General features: G+C 38.2%; 1 protein-coding gene across 5 annotated transcripts in view; it reads left to right on the top strand.

The window, feature by feature from the left end:
- Nucleotides 1-13,017, top strand: part of TPD52L1 (TPD52 like 1) — a 53,085-nt gene that overhangs the window by 21,009 nt on the left and 19,059 nt on the right. For all 5 annotated transcript variants that reach the window (XM_051792294.1, XM_051792295.1, XM_051792298.1 and 2 more), the window contains exons 2-3: nucleotides 196-311; nucleotides 5,608-5,756. In XM_051792294.1, coding sequence (XP_051648254.1) covers nucleotides 264-311; nucleotides 5,608-5,756 — 197 coding nt within the window. In that variant the 5' untranslated portion in view covers nucleotides 196-263. The remainder of the gene's footprint in view (nucleotides 1-195; nucleotides 312-5,607; nucleotides 5,757-13,017) is intronic.

Genomic DNA, 13,017 nt, shown 5'->3' with positions numbered 1-13,017 from the left:
CTTTTCAGAAGCAAAGAGAAACAGAATCCAGATGATCTGTAGCAGGAAAAGGTTGGGTTTTGGTTTTGGTTTTTTTTTTCCTAGTGGGTGAATATTATAATGTTCTTAGATTTTAGGGGAGGCCAGTACCATAACTGGTATAATCAATAACTGAAATGATTAATAATGGTTGTCTTGACCTTTTAACTCTTTAAGGCCTGTTGGAAACCCAGTCATTGCATGAAGCAGATGAAGATGTGGTCGCTGACGTTGATTTCACCAATATGATTTCTGAAGAAGAAAAAGAAGAGTTAAAGATTGAGCTAGCCAAGGTAATGAATTTGAATTTGTGTGAGTGCTACTGTTTCTAATTTTTTAAACTGGAAGATATTAATTAAAGGATAAAATCATAAATGTATGCCCTTTTGGTAAAATTATTCTAGGCTACAATACTGTGAAGGAATTAATTTCCTTTTAGATTTTTTTAGGGTTAAATATGTTCTACTTGATAGTTGTACAGAGAAAGTTAAATATACCTTACCATATTAGTAAAGACTTGTCTTTATTTAGAAATCTTCCTTGATAAAGAATGGAAGGTGTTTTTATTAGATCTGTGGTATTGTCGTTACAGTGGTTGTGCCACCTGATGGAAAAGATTCTTTGTTAGGTTTTCTTTGGCACTGATGTGTTTGGAGAGGGTTATATTTTCTTTCAGGAGTCTGGAACTCAGGACACTATGAAGAGGCTTAAAAATAATAACAAGGAGATAGAAGGAAAAAGGTGGGAACCATGTGGGTTTTTTATTATGAAGATTAAAGAAATTGTCTAGATTTGGTCTACAAGGGGATGATGTGTTCAGTTTTAATTACTGCTGCTGAATACCACAGAAACAGAAGTGAAATTCAAAAATAGAAAATGAGAGAATGGGAAAAAGTGTGAGTTTACTTATTTTAAATACGAGTCAAATAATAGAAATTACAACTGTATGAAGGGGAAGAGTTGTTTTTGTCTTAATTGGAATATTAAATTAATATAAGTTGTAATACTAAGTACTCTAAGAAGTCACATTCTTAACAATTTTCCAGTCATTCACCTTTAGTGCTGATAGGATTTTCTAGTGAAACAAAAGGCTGTTTTTTCACTTTAATATTTTATCAAGCCTTATAGTTTCTGAGTCACTAGTTATTTTTAACTTCTTTGCTGATCCGGTCACATCTGTAAATAATCAGAAGGAAGCTGAAACTTTACATGTTCAGTTCATCACCTAAGTTAGAAGTTGACCTATTCATTACTGGCTTTTCATCAGGATCAGAGGCAATGGGCACACACTGAAACACGGGAGGTTCCCCTTGAACATCAGGAAACACATTTTTAACATGAGTGTGATTGAGCAGTGATACAGATTGCCCTGAAATGTTGTATAGTCTCCATCCTTGGAGATACTCAAAAGCTGTCTGGGTGCAGTCCTCAGAAACATGCTCTAGGTAGTCCTGCTCGTTCAGGGGGCTTGAACCAGATATCCTTCAGTGGTCCCTTCCAACTTCAGTTCTTCCGTGATTCTCTTCTCTTTTCTGGTGAAAGGGACTTAATAGGCAGATGAAAAACAAGGAGGGAAAAAATTCAGTACTTCTTCAGTACTTCTGAGAATGATATGCCTCTCAACACAATTACTCTGAAGAGTTTTTGGGTGTCCTTTCTGCCTACTGATTCCCATGGAAGCAGTGAGTTCTCAGTGGCTAATGCTAGAAATGCTTTAATTCATGTACTAAGAGAATGCCTTTTAAATGTTATGGTCTTGACTGACCTTGGAATTATTTTTTTAATTGCTCGCAGCAGTTTACTGGCATACAACTTATGCCTAAAAAGAAAATAAAACTAAAAAATTATGATAAGGAAGGTTTGGGAAACTTGAATTTAGAGTGAACAAAGTCTAAACTTAAATAAGGCTTATGACTCTTAGAAAAGACTGTAAAAATATATGTATGACCTTGCCTCCTTCAGAAAAACCTCTATGGGAATCGGCTAATGTTTCCTTTTGAAAAGCTGTTAGTGTTTACTTTCAAGCCCTTTCTGCTCCACCAGTGATAGTTTTGGTTTTTTCCATGTCTTTATGTGTTATGTAATACCAGTTTGAACCTATAGGAACAAACACCTTTCTTCTTATTGTTGTAAAATGTAAAAATCATCCTTAATTTTATCAGTAGTTGATATACTGGGGAGCTGTTGAGAGCAGCTGTTGTGCATGTAGTTAAACAGAAAAAGTATATTCCATCTGCTGTATCTGCTGTATGTATTCTTTGTCTTCTTCCTCTTCCTCCTTCCCTCTCCAACATTAAGAGAGGAACAAGCACCGCTGGTTTTTTTTGACAGGTTTTTTGTATCCTCTATTCCTGTTCCCCTGCTAGTAGTTTCTTTGTGCTGGAAGTTTCTCAGAGCATGGACTCATTCTGTTCTTGTATTTGTAGTCTGACTAACACAGCAGGGCTCTGACTCTAAACAAGCCTTGGATCTAAAATGAGTAACTCTTACAGAAAATTTGAGCAGTCATTTGAATTTACAGAGGTCAGTTTGACTTTTCAGAATAATAGCAGAAAATTGTAGCCCAAAAACTTTACATAAGGCCAGAAGATTTTTAGCAGAACAGGTTTCTTTTCTCCCTTCCTCCCTTGCTGTGAGAAGCATGGTACAATGACTCTTGAGTCACGATGGGGGCTGAGATTGTGAGCTGAGACTTGCTCACTGCTGTCAGTTGTCCTTCCATTACACTTGTCAAAGTAGTCATTTACTCTTTTCTGTCTTCCCCCTCCCATACCTTCAGAAAAGGAGCTATCTGCTTTGATCTAGCTGATGCACAGGTTCTAAGTTCAGCAGTGTGTGTTACTGCATGTTTGCTCCCAGTTTGAGGAAAGATGCTAATACGTTTTTTCTGCAAACTTATGCCTAAATTTATTTATGAGTGTCCCTGATGTGTCTGGGTGTTTTTCACCCAAGGGAAAACTTATGTATTAACAGATTCTAAACCCAGAGGTGTAAAATTTGAGCTATATGATTTGTACATGTGCTGCTTTATTTCATCACTGCCTTTCTCTCTTCTCCATCTCAACTTGTTTCTGTCCCCTATGCTGTACCTGTACAGGTACTTGTGCATCACTCTGCAGTGGATCTGGTTAAAAGATCTTCTGTGATGGCTTTTACCTGATTCAGTCCACCGAGGAGGGCTGTGCGAACAGTCAGACAGGGCCACGACATATTTAGGTGATGTAGTAGTAGTAGTGAAAAAAGATACTTAATCTAACTTACATTTAACCATGCTGGCTTCTGTTTTCTGTTGGGGCCCCTTAATATTTTAATTGCTTACTGCCTTGGAAGCTTGTATTTCTGTTGACTTAAGCCCTAGTTTCATAACAGACTCTGCATTTATATGAAAGGACTTTTAAAAAATGCCTAAGCAGGTGACGCCTGACTATCATGGGAGCTAGGTATGTAGCGTACTTAAATGTTTTTCAGTATCCTACTGTAAGTCCCTAAACTTTTCTACCTACTTCAAAGTCTTCAGTCACCGATATCTGAGCACTTGAGGGCGGTTTTGTATCTGTCATTATTTCAAAATGATGGAACTTGAGGAGGATTTTGTCAATTCAAAACTGATCACTGTATTAAAAAAAATATTAAATTATTTTTCTTTAGTCAAAAATGTTATTCATACTTATGCCATTGAGCACATGGCTAATGCTTGCTTAGGGCTTTACAGCTTTAGATGTCTATTCAGTGGAACAGATGGAAAGTAATTTTACAGAAGCCCTCAAATGTTCATGTATCCAGGTACCTAATGATCAGGCTAGTGCTAGCCCACATGGAAAGCATTAATGTTTAAGTACAAGTAAGCATACTGGTATTGGTTTAAGTTAAATGCTTCAGCAATGTTACTCAGGCAGATGTGCACTAAGGGGTTTGCTGGGGGAAACAACTAAAGGGAGCTCTGAACTGCTGCCTGAGGAATGCTGACATTTGTGATTTCTTTCTGTAACCATTTAACCAGTTATCCTGTCAGAAGAGAGGCTCTTGACAGCTGCCTCTTGACAGTGTTTCATTTGCAGGTTAGGAATATAATGGAGCATAAAGGACATGGGCAAGAATAAAGCAATTTGGATTGTTGTGTATTTTACAGGTGAAGTGTTGGCATCACAGGCATTGGTGAATACTGATATCTGCTTCACTCAGATCATGGTTTTGCTTTGTGTTCGCAGTCTTGCTGCTTAATTCCTGAGCTGCTTGAATAATTCAGGTAGCAGGTAGTGACAAAAGAGAAACTGACAGCTGAGGGATTCAAGGATGAGACTTTTCCAAGAACAATGAGTTTACAGCCGGTTTTACAGGGAAGCAGAGTGTGTAAAATAAAAATAATGCTGGTATTGGTGTCCTAAATATAGCCCTGGAGGTCAGCACTGTTTCAGCTGGTGCTTGCATCATTCCCTGCAGCCTATGGAGTTATATCACAGGGAGACTGTGGTTCCAGGGAACTTAGCATATGGTAATCAGATACACTGCCATATGTTATCCTATTAACATATGGAAGAAGGAACACATTTGGTAAGGGAATTTCTAAACCTGAAGTGAAAGGCAGCTGCTCTGGTGTCACTTGCCCTTGTTAGCTTCAGTGCCTCTGAGTGCTGCTTGTATAGATTGGATTGGGAAGCTTCCAGATGAGGAATGCAAACCTGTGCTTGCTTGCAGGAGTGTTGCCCAAGGGGCAAGATCCTGAGCCAGTGGCAGGATGTTTCTACTGTCCCTCTTCTGGCCCTGTGTTCTGGTCCTTGCCTTGTTGAAACACTGGCTTTGTTTAAATGTTTCAAAAAAATGTCCACTGCAGGAAGAATTATATCCCCCTATTTGGGCTGGATGGCATCTTTACAACTTGAAAACGCACAGTTTGGTTAATGACTAAGACCTCTGAAAAGGTTAATCTGCTGTGTCTTCTGAGTGCTTCTATGCTTTGGGTAGGACCTGCTCACTCATGTTAACAGTCCATCTATAAACTTTTATGTTGCTATTTTGAAATATGTAGGGCCTAAAATACCTAAGTAAAATTTACGTGACAAGGATTATAACATTTTATGATACTCTCAAGTCATGTTATCAGGCGATTTTTCTGGGTTTTTTAACCTGCTCCTGTGAGTTTGCATCTTTTTTTTGAGGACTGGAAGACTAAAAATCTGCAAATATGAAGTTAAAAGCCTATGCATTCAAAGACAGATTTTTGCCTGAATTGTCCAGTCCTGCCCATTCCCATTTTACCAGTGAATGAGAAGCTGATGTTTGAGACTCCTAATGCCCTAAGGCAGATCTTGGTCAAGTCACTTCCTTACTGGACAGTTCTCTGTCTTATCAGATGCATGTGTATGATGGTGCACATAGATGAATGACACAGTTTGAGACATTAATTTAATGTAGTGTCAGCTCTGTTCTGGGCATGCCTTTGTGATCTCCACAAGCACTTGACTCTGTCTCTGTAGTTACCTACAAAAACACAAGTTTATGTGAGATTCATTTAACCTCCTAACATCATGTGTGTTTATCATTCTGTGGGAACAGGCTAACACCTTTGTCCTCCCCATTTTTTTCTCTCAGCTAGAGGATGAAATTTCAACTTTGCGGCAAGTGCTAGCAGCCAAAGAGAAGCACCTGGTTGAAATTAAACAAAAGCTTGGCATAAGTCTGATGAATGAACTGAAGCAGAACTTTAGCAAAAGCTGGCATGATGTGCAGACGACTTCCGCGTGAGTACTGATCTTGATACTTACACATATGAACATACCATGTTCCTCTCAAACTTTTTGGGCTGAATTAATAGCAAGATTGGTAGAAAGAACCACCCACCTTTCATCAAGTGCTGTCTGAAAAGTCATTTGATATTTTTTTTCCTTTTCATTTGACAACTGAATTTGACACTTAAGGAGAAGCAAGAGTGAGCTGCTCCACAACTGAGCTGATCTGAGAGTTGACAGCAAGGCAGGCAGGGCAGTGGCATCACCCATGAAGGAGCAATCCCACAGTATCTGAACAAAGAGAGCAGAGCAGGTCCAGTGACAGTAAAGAGGGTCAAGCCAAGAGTTCAGATCTACCATCTGTATTGATGAGCCAGGTCCAAGGTCAAGCCAGGGAGTCAAATCTATGAGTTCAAGATTGATGAGGTACCCAGCCAGATAGATGCATACCAGTAATATGACTTGGGCTTAAATGCAATCTAAGCTTTAGTGTAGCTCCAAAGTGAAGGGAAGGTAGCTCCAAAGTGAAGGGAAGATGTGCTTAACAAAACTTCCCCCAACTCTTTCTTTCATGGCACTTTGATCACAGTCTCACCCAAGGTTGCACAGTTGTGCAGTGTCAGAGGTAGCCTGCAGCCAGCCTCAGGGGAGTGGTGGGAAGCATTTGCAGTGTCTCTTGGTGCATTCAAGGCACTAGCAGAGACTTGAAAAAAATATATTAAAATGTATGGTTTTGCATTAAAATAATTTTTCTTTGTATTTTCATGGGAAGTCAAAAGAGGCATAAACTCCTTAATAGAAAATGTAGTTTGTATGTCTCCTATCTCTAACTTTTGGACAAGTTTCTCATCTAAGTCCTGTTTCTCATGACATGTCATTAGCAGAAGCATCAATGCTGGCTTGGTGAGCATGTGTGACCTGTGTTAGGAGAGGGTAGTTTAGAAACACTAAACGTTAGAAGAGAGGAGGGGAACAAAAACACCTGAGCTAGAGTTACTGGGAGACACTAGCAACATTTTGAAACAAAAACTTTCATTTTTTACTTGAAATTGGGTAGCAAATTCCAAGATAGCTTTTCAAGATAGCTTTTCATTTTTCCTTCATGACATTGACATTTTCCACAAGGATAGACTTAGGAGACTTTGTCAGTATGGTAGCTGCTACTTTTTATTTGAGATGATTTTCAGAAACAGCAAGCCATTAGGCGATAAGTGTCCAGAAATAGTTATGTGGAACTGAGCAGCAGGAGCCCATCTGTGCCCCTGAAAATTCTTATGTTCATGGTCCCACTGCTATATAATTCTGGCTGACACTCATGCCAGTACACTGATGCCAGTACAAATCATGGTAATCCAACATTCATAAGAATGAATGTGTTAAGTAACAGAGGTGATTCATTGTTGCTGTACCAAAATAGCAATGGAATAGTATTACTCACCAAGATTCTCTGATTTAGGAAGGAAGAAAGGCTGTTTTAAAAAAATAAAAGTTCAAAATATTTACATGCCTGCAAATTTTGTTTTCATTTAGCTGCTGTGTTTCTCTGTAAATTAAACCCACTTTAAGCTCTCCATTTAGGGATGGATTCTTAGGGTTAGAGTGGACTTAGAGGCAGAGGGGTGGACTTCTCTCAGCAACAGTTCTGTAAAGTGTTTTTGATCCCTAGTTAGGACTCAGGACCTAACTCACAGGATGGATGCCACCTGTAATGACTAAATTTTAACTTGAGATTCTGACTGTTGTAAAGCATTTACATTTTAAATGGATGGCCACAGGTAGCTTAGGAGTTAGGCTGAGCATTCTTGACATGTAGATGTCAGAAATTATCGTTGAAGGATTGCTACAATTAAAAAGAGAGAAAAAACCCCAAAGGTAGTAGTTTTCACACTGAGGAAGGATAGACATCAGTGGGCTGATGTTCTCCATAGATTGGAGATTGTGTTAGGCTTGACATACAGTTTAGTACAGTCTGTTTCTTTTCTATTAATTTATGGCTTAGGGTATGCAAAAGCAATTCTAACTACCTCTGGTAAGGCGTTACATTTGCAACAATAATGTGCAGCTTTTTCTGTACCAGAACAGCTTTTTTTTTTTTTTTTAAATCAGCTTTATTTTTCTATAAGGAAAAGCTGTAATGTTATTTGCATTTTCCAACATTTTATAAAAGGCACCTGGAAACCATTCATTTTTTATGACCAGAATCATTATGCATTTTTCAAATTCCTTGTTGATTTCCTATATTATTCTTCACTGCATTGATTTTTAGTATAATCTATGTGTTTGGGGGAGGCAGGGGGTTCTACTATAGAGGAGATCAGTATCTAGAGAGCAAATGATTGCCTTGAGTTTAATTTGCTTTCACGGTGGTAAGGCATTCAACTGGAACGACTTCCCACACACACATTTTTAATGATTGGGTTTTCAGTGAATAGAGGTGGGTGGATATTCAGATAGCTTTTAGCAATGCAGGTTTTTTATATTTTAAAAATAGGTAATTAATTTTTATTTAGATGCTAGAAGCAGGGTAAGAAGAGGGACTAAGGAAAGGGGTCCACAAGATACCTTGGCCTTTGCTAAGTATATATGGTGTAGCCATGCTCAGCTCTGTCCCTCAGCTTTTAATTTGGTGGTCTTCTGTACTTCTTTGGAAAAAGACATAAGATATTATAGTCCTGTCCCCTTGGGAGATACTTCAGTACTATTGAGTTTCTAAAGAGCAGTTGTATCTGTAAAATTACCCACAAATAACCTCACTCCAACCTAATAGTTCCCAGAAGCTCCTTGGTCATTCTTTCTTGAAATGTTATCAGCTGTTAAAAGACATAAGCCTCCTCTATTTTAAATGGTTAATCTCTTTGGAGTTTTTTTAGGAAAGTTTCAATGTTGCTCTGCTGTGACCTGTAGTACTTAATTGAGATTTGGGACAAGAGCATTCAACATGGACTTGGCCTTTTCCCTCAGAGGCAGAATAAAGATCTATTCATTGACTACTGGTTGAACTATGTGAGCAAAGTTAGTTCTGTTAATAGGTAACTGGAGGACAATTGCATGGGTTTCCACAAACAGTTGGAACCTAATATTTTATAGTTCAAATTTCTGCCAGGTGATAAGAAAATAGAAAGTATTAGTTACGCTGCATGTGTTTTAGGCTTACAATCTACAGTACATGCAGTCTTTATTATATAACTTTAAATATATAGTAATGTGTTCCATAGGTTCAGAATTCTCTTAGGAAGCCAGATATAACTTGTGGACAACCACAGTCCTACTGTGACTTCTAGGAATTAAGTATACTATGTTCCCACACACATACTTCTTATGAGTGGTAGTAAAAGAAATGTGGGTGTTTCCGTTCTCTGCAATGTGTAATCACCTTTTGATGTTTTCTTTGCTAAATTTTCAAGTAAATGTATCAGTTGTGTAAGTGAAGAAATTGCGTGTTGACTTTAGCAAGTACGTTACCTGTGTGCGAGCCCGTGCTGTATGGAAGTAAAGGGAGCTTTGGGTCCGATCAGGCAATGTTCGTGCCATCTTCAAAGATAATTGTTTTACTGCTTTTCCACATGTATATCTGTCCTTGAATTTGGAAGGGTGGAGTCACAAGGCTGGAGAAAGGACTTGGAGAAGTTAACTTAGTCTGTTCTCATTGTTCCTTTTCCAGCAGATGTATGTCCATTTGTTTGCACCAGGACCTTCAGCTAATTGGAAGCTCTGTAGCAAGGTCAGGTGGTCTATTCCAAATGTTTGTTTCTCAGGGAAAAGCCCGCTGTAATTATAATTGTGGAACAGAAAATATATACGTGTATTATAGTTATCTGTATATGTGTATATGTAACAGTAAGGATGGGAAGGGAGGCCTGAATGTAAACTGGAACCTTTGAAATGACAAGGATTAATAATATCCAGGAAAGTGTCAGTGGAAAGGGGATGAAGGAAAGGGAAGTGAGAAATGGAGGGAAAAAGAAAAAACTGAAATGAAGGAAAAGGAAAGAGAAAGAAGGAAAAGGAAATTAAAGGGAGGAAGGAAAGGAGGAGGAAAGGGAAGGGAAAAGAAAAGAAAGGGAGAGGGAGGAAAAGGAGAAAGAAAGGGGAAGAAAGGAAAAGGAAGGCTGACATAGGTTCTGTTAATCTAATATACAATACAGAGCCCATAGACAGTGTTATTGGCATAGTTTAAGGTGTGAAGAGCTGTGAAGTTTTGGCCTTGAATGTCTTAAGATCATCTGTGCTTAAGCCAATAACCTGGAGAGTAACTGTACCACAACTGCTACTTTTTCCCCCACTCTATGCTGCATTGCACAAATAATGCATTTCACACAACTGTATCCCCATTTTTTCCCAAGTGTTTGAAGATTACAGTGTACAACAGCCCAGAATGTTTGTCACCTTTGTCTGGCACCTTTTCTGACCTGTGACTCTCTCCAGCCAGCTGAACAGTCATCTCTTGTGTGCTGCACACAGATTTCTGGCTGCAGCCTGCAGAGGTTCAGTTTCTGCAGCTCTGCCCTTCCGTCTGTGGGAGAGGGACTACCTGGGGCATACCTCCTTTGATTTAGGCATATGTACCCATCCAAGTGCCATCACAGTTTCAGTTAATTCTTAACATACCTGTCAGTGGGAAGGATGTCAAAAAAAGTACATTTGGTTTTGAAGTTGGAATGAATTTCAAGAGAGTACTAAAAAAAAAAAAGAAACCAACCAAAAAAAACAAATAAAACAGCTCACAGCAGTTTAGAGTTCATTTCTGGGTAAAATAGCAATATGAATAGAGAATGTTTTATGTACACATTATCTGCCATTCATATATGCATTTATCTCATTTGAGCATTAGCACAGTTTAGTTAATGCTGAGCCCCACTTCTCCTAGAAAATCAACAGAAAAATAGTTTTCTAGCTGAGAGTTTCTCAGATATCCAGATGCTTTACATTGATTCCAGAAAAGCCATTCTTAAGCTGACTAATGGTTTGAAAACTGAAAAGAAACAAGCTCTATAGGGCATGGCTTGTGCTACCAGGCTCTGCTCTACTGTATGGTTTTGTTGTTAATTGTTTGCATTCTGTGACATCTTATGTAAGCTTTATCACAGACAAGCGTTTCTCAAGTGAATTAATTTTACCAGCAAGCATTCATGGAGAGGCACAATGACAAATGTGCAGATCTACTAATTTTACAGAAGCTGAATTTTAATTTTTTATAATTTACTGTAGTGGGTCAAATGTGCAGCTTGCCATGCAAAATATAAATATTATATGTATAGCCTACTTCTGTTAGCAGTCCATGTATTGCACCTATGAAGGAAGGTTAGATTTAACTCTGCCACATGAAGGGCAGTTCTGTACTGAGTTGAGATGAGTGTGACTGTCCTGTCTTATCCTGCAGATGATGGTCATTTAAATGTCTAGTTCTCTGACCTCTCTATATGGCTGCCGCCTGGCTACACTCCTTATGAATCATTATTTCCTTCACATGTTGTGTTTTATGACACAGTCTCTCCTTACATTTGCTTTCCCTGGCTGTAAAAATCAGCTAGTGAGACATGGTTGTCACGGGATAGTATAAACTAAATGTAGTATATGAAACTGTCAGGCGAAAATGCAGTCAAAATATGCTGCAAATATACTTCGTCTAAGTAGTATGTTACAGCACTGGAGATGTGAGTTTTGTCTAAAACTTCTTTTAAATGTGTTGGGTATATTATCAGAGTATAACTGCAATATCAGCATATTTTGTGATAACCTGTAATAATCCATTTTATAAACAATTGCTTCTTTTAAAGAAATACCCTATTTTAAAAACAAAATTATAATCAGAAGTTGATAGATGAAATTCATAGTTTGGTGTCATATATAAAGGAAATGTTCAAATGTTCACAGGTGAGTGTATTTACAAGTTTGTAATTGTGACAGCAGTTGACATATTTGTTTAATCTTTTGTGTCTACCAAATACACTATAAATATTTACTGATAAGCGCTAAGTGAAAGCATGGAATATGATCCTTGTTAACCACTGCCAGCAATTCTTCTGTGCTATAGAGTATGTTCAGGTGCCGCAAAATCAGAGAAAGCCTTCCTCCTCTAACTGAATAAATCAAGTAGCCTGTTTCTACTTTTACTAATGCTACTGGGTACCTGGCATAATGCTGATAAACTCAGGGAGGTTAAGGTGCCTTTGTATTAGTGTAAGAAAAGCATAGACCCTAATGATGTTTTTGTGTAAAAATGCATGCCATGGGTTGGATTGAAGGTGCTATTTCTTGAATATCTGTATCCTAAATTATCTGAGTTTGTTTGTGCCGGAGCATTTCTGCCTATAAGGTTTAGGGGTCACTGGTCTAATTTCAGCTGCTGGTTGACTGACAGCTGAGTTGCTGTCACCTGTTCTGATGCACTGAGTGGTCAGTACTCACCTGCTGATTGCCAGCAGTGGCTGCTCACAGGATGAGAGTGTGTAGACAACTTAGCATGCATAGCATTTGGTGGTGTAAGGAGGACTTAAGCCATACATACAGCACTTTTTCCAATTAGTAAGTGTTTGTAGGTCTTACCTAGAATATCCAACTTTATTTCTGCTCATAAAGATTTCTGAAAATTATGTAAGTTGTTCAGTGCATTAAAACAAAACTGTTGTGTCTTACATGACATAATGAAAACTGCTGGGTCAGATAATTTATGCTACATATAACTGCAAATATTCCCAGATGTCAAAGAGAATATGTTGAAGAGATCATTGTTACCAGAGTGTTTGGAGAGTCATCAAATGGATGCTGTAAATATGACGTAACTACAAGGATAAAAATATCTGAGCCAGAATACTGTGCATCATATATCAAAATGTCAATGCAAAGTATAACTAACTACAGTGAGGCAATGTGCTCTGTGGAAAGATAATTTATTTATGAAGAAGGCATAGTGATATGCATAATGGTGGAGAGGAGGGAATGGAGGGGGCTTGATTTTTAAGCTATCTATCAGCGAGCTCTACTGAGATGCAAATTGCTGCTTCTTGTCTCTGCTGACAGGTGTTGTATGTTATACTCCATTTTCACCTTTGTTATTTTATTGTTTTTTAAAGCTCATCTTCAGCATTGCTGAAGGGAGGAGTCGTTCATATCAAAGGTCATTTTTGATGAAGTTGGTGCTGAAAAAAGACTAGTTGTGTAATAGTTTTAGCTGGATTTATGCTCTTATGTAATGTCAGAAGTATTAGGAACACAAATGCAGTCTCCATGTCTTCCTTGCTAGTAGAAATACTGGAGGATGTTTGGTTTACAA

This window comes from Manacus candei, unplaced genomic scaffold (genome assembly GCF_025592945.1).
Source record: "Manacus candei isolate 608988 ecotype Guabito, Panama unplaced genomic scaffold, ASM2559294v1 h1tg000034l, whole genome shotgun sequence".
Lineage (NCBI taxonomy): Eukaryota > Metazoa > Chordata > Aves > Passeriformes > Pipridae > Manacus > Manacus candei.
The sequence above is the reverse complement of the archived record's forward strand: the minus strand, read 5'-3'. Positions and strand labels throughout refer to the sequence as shown.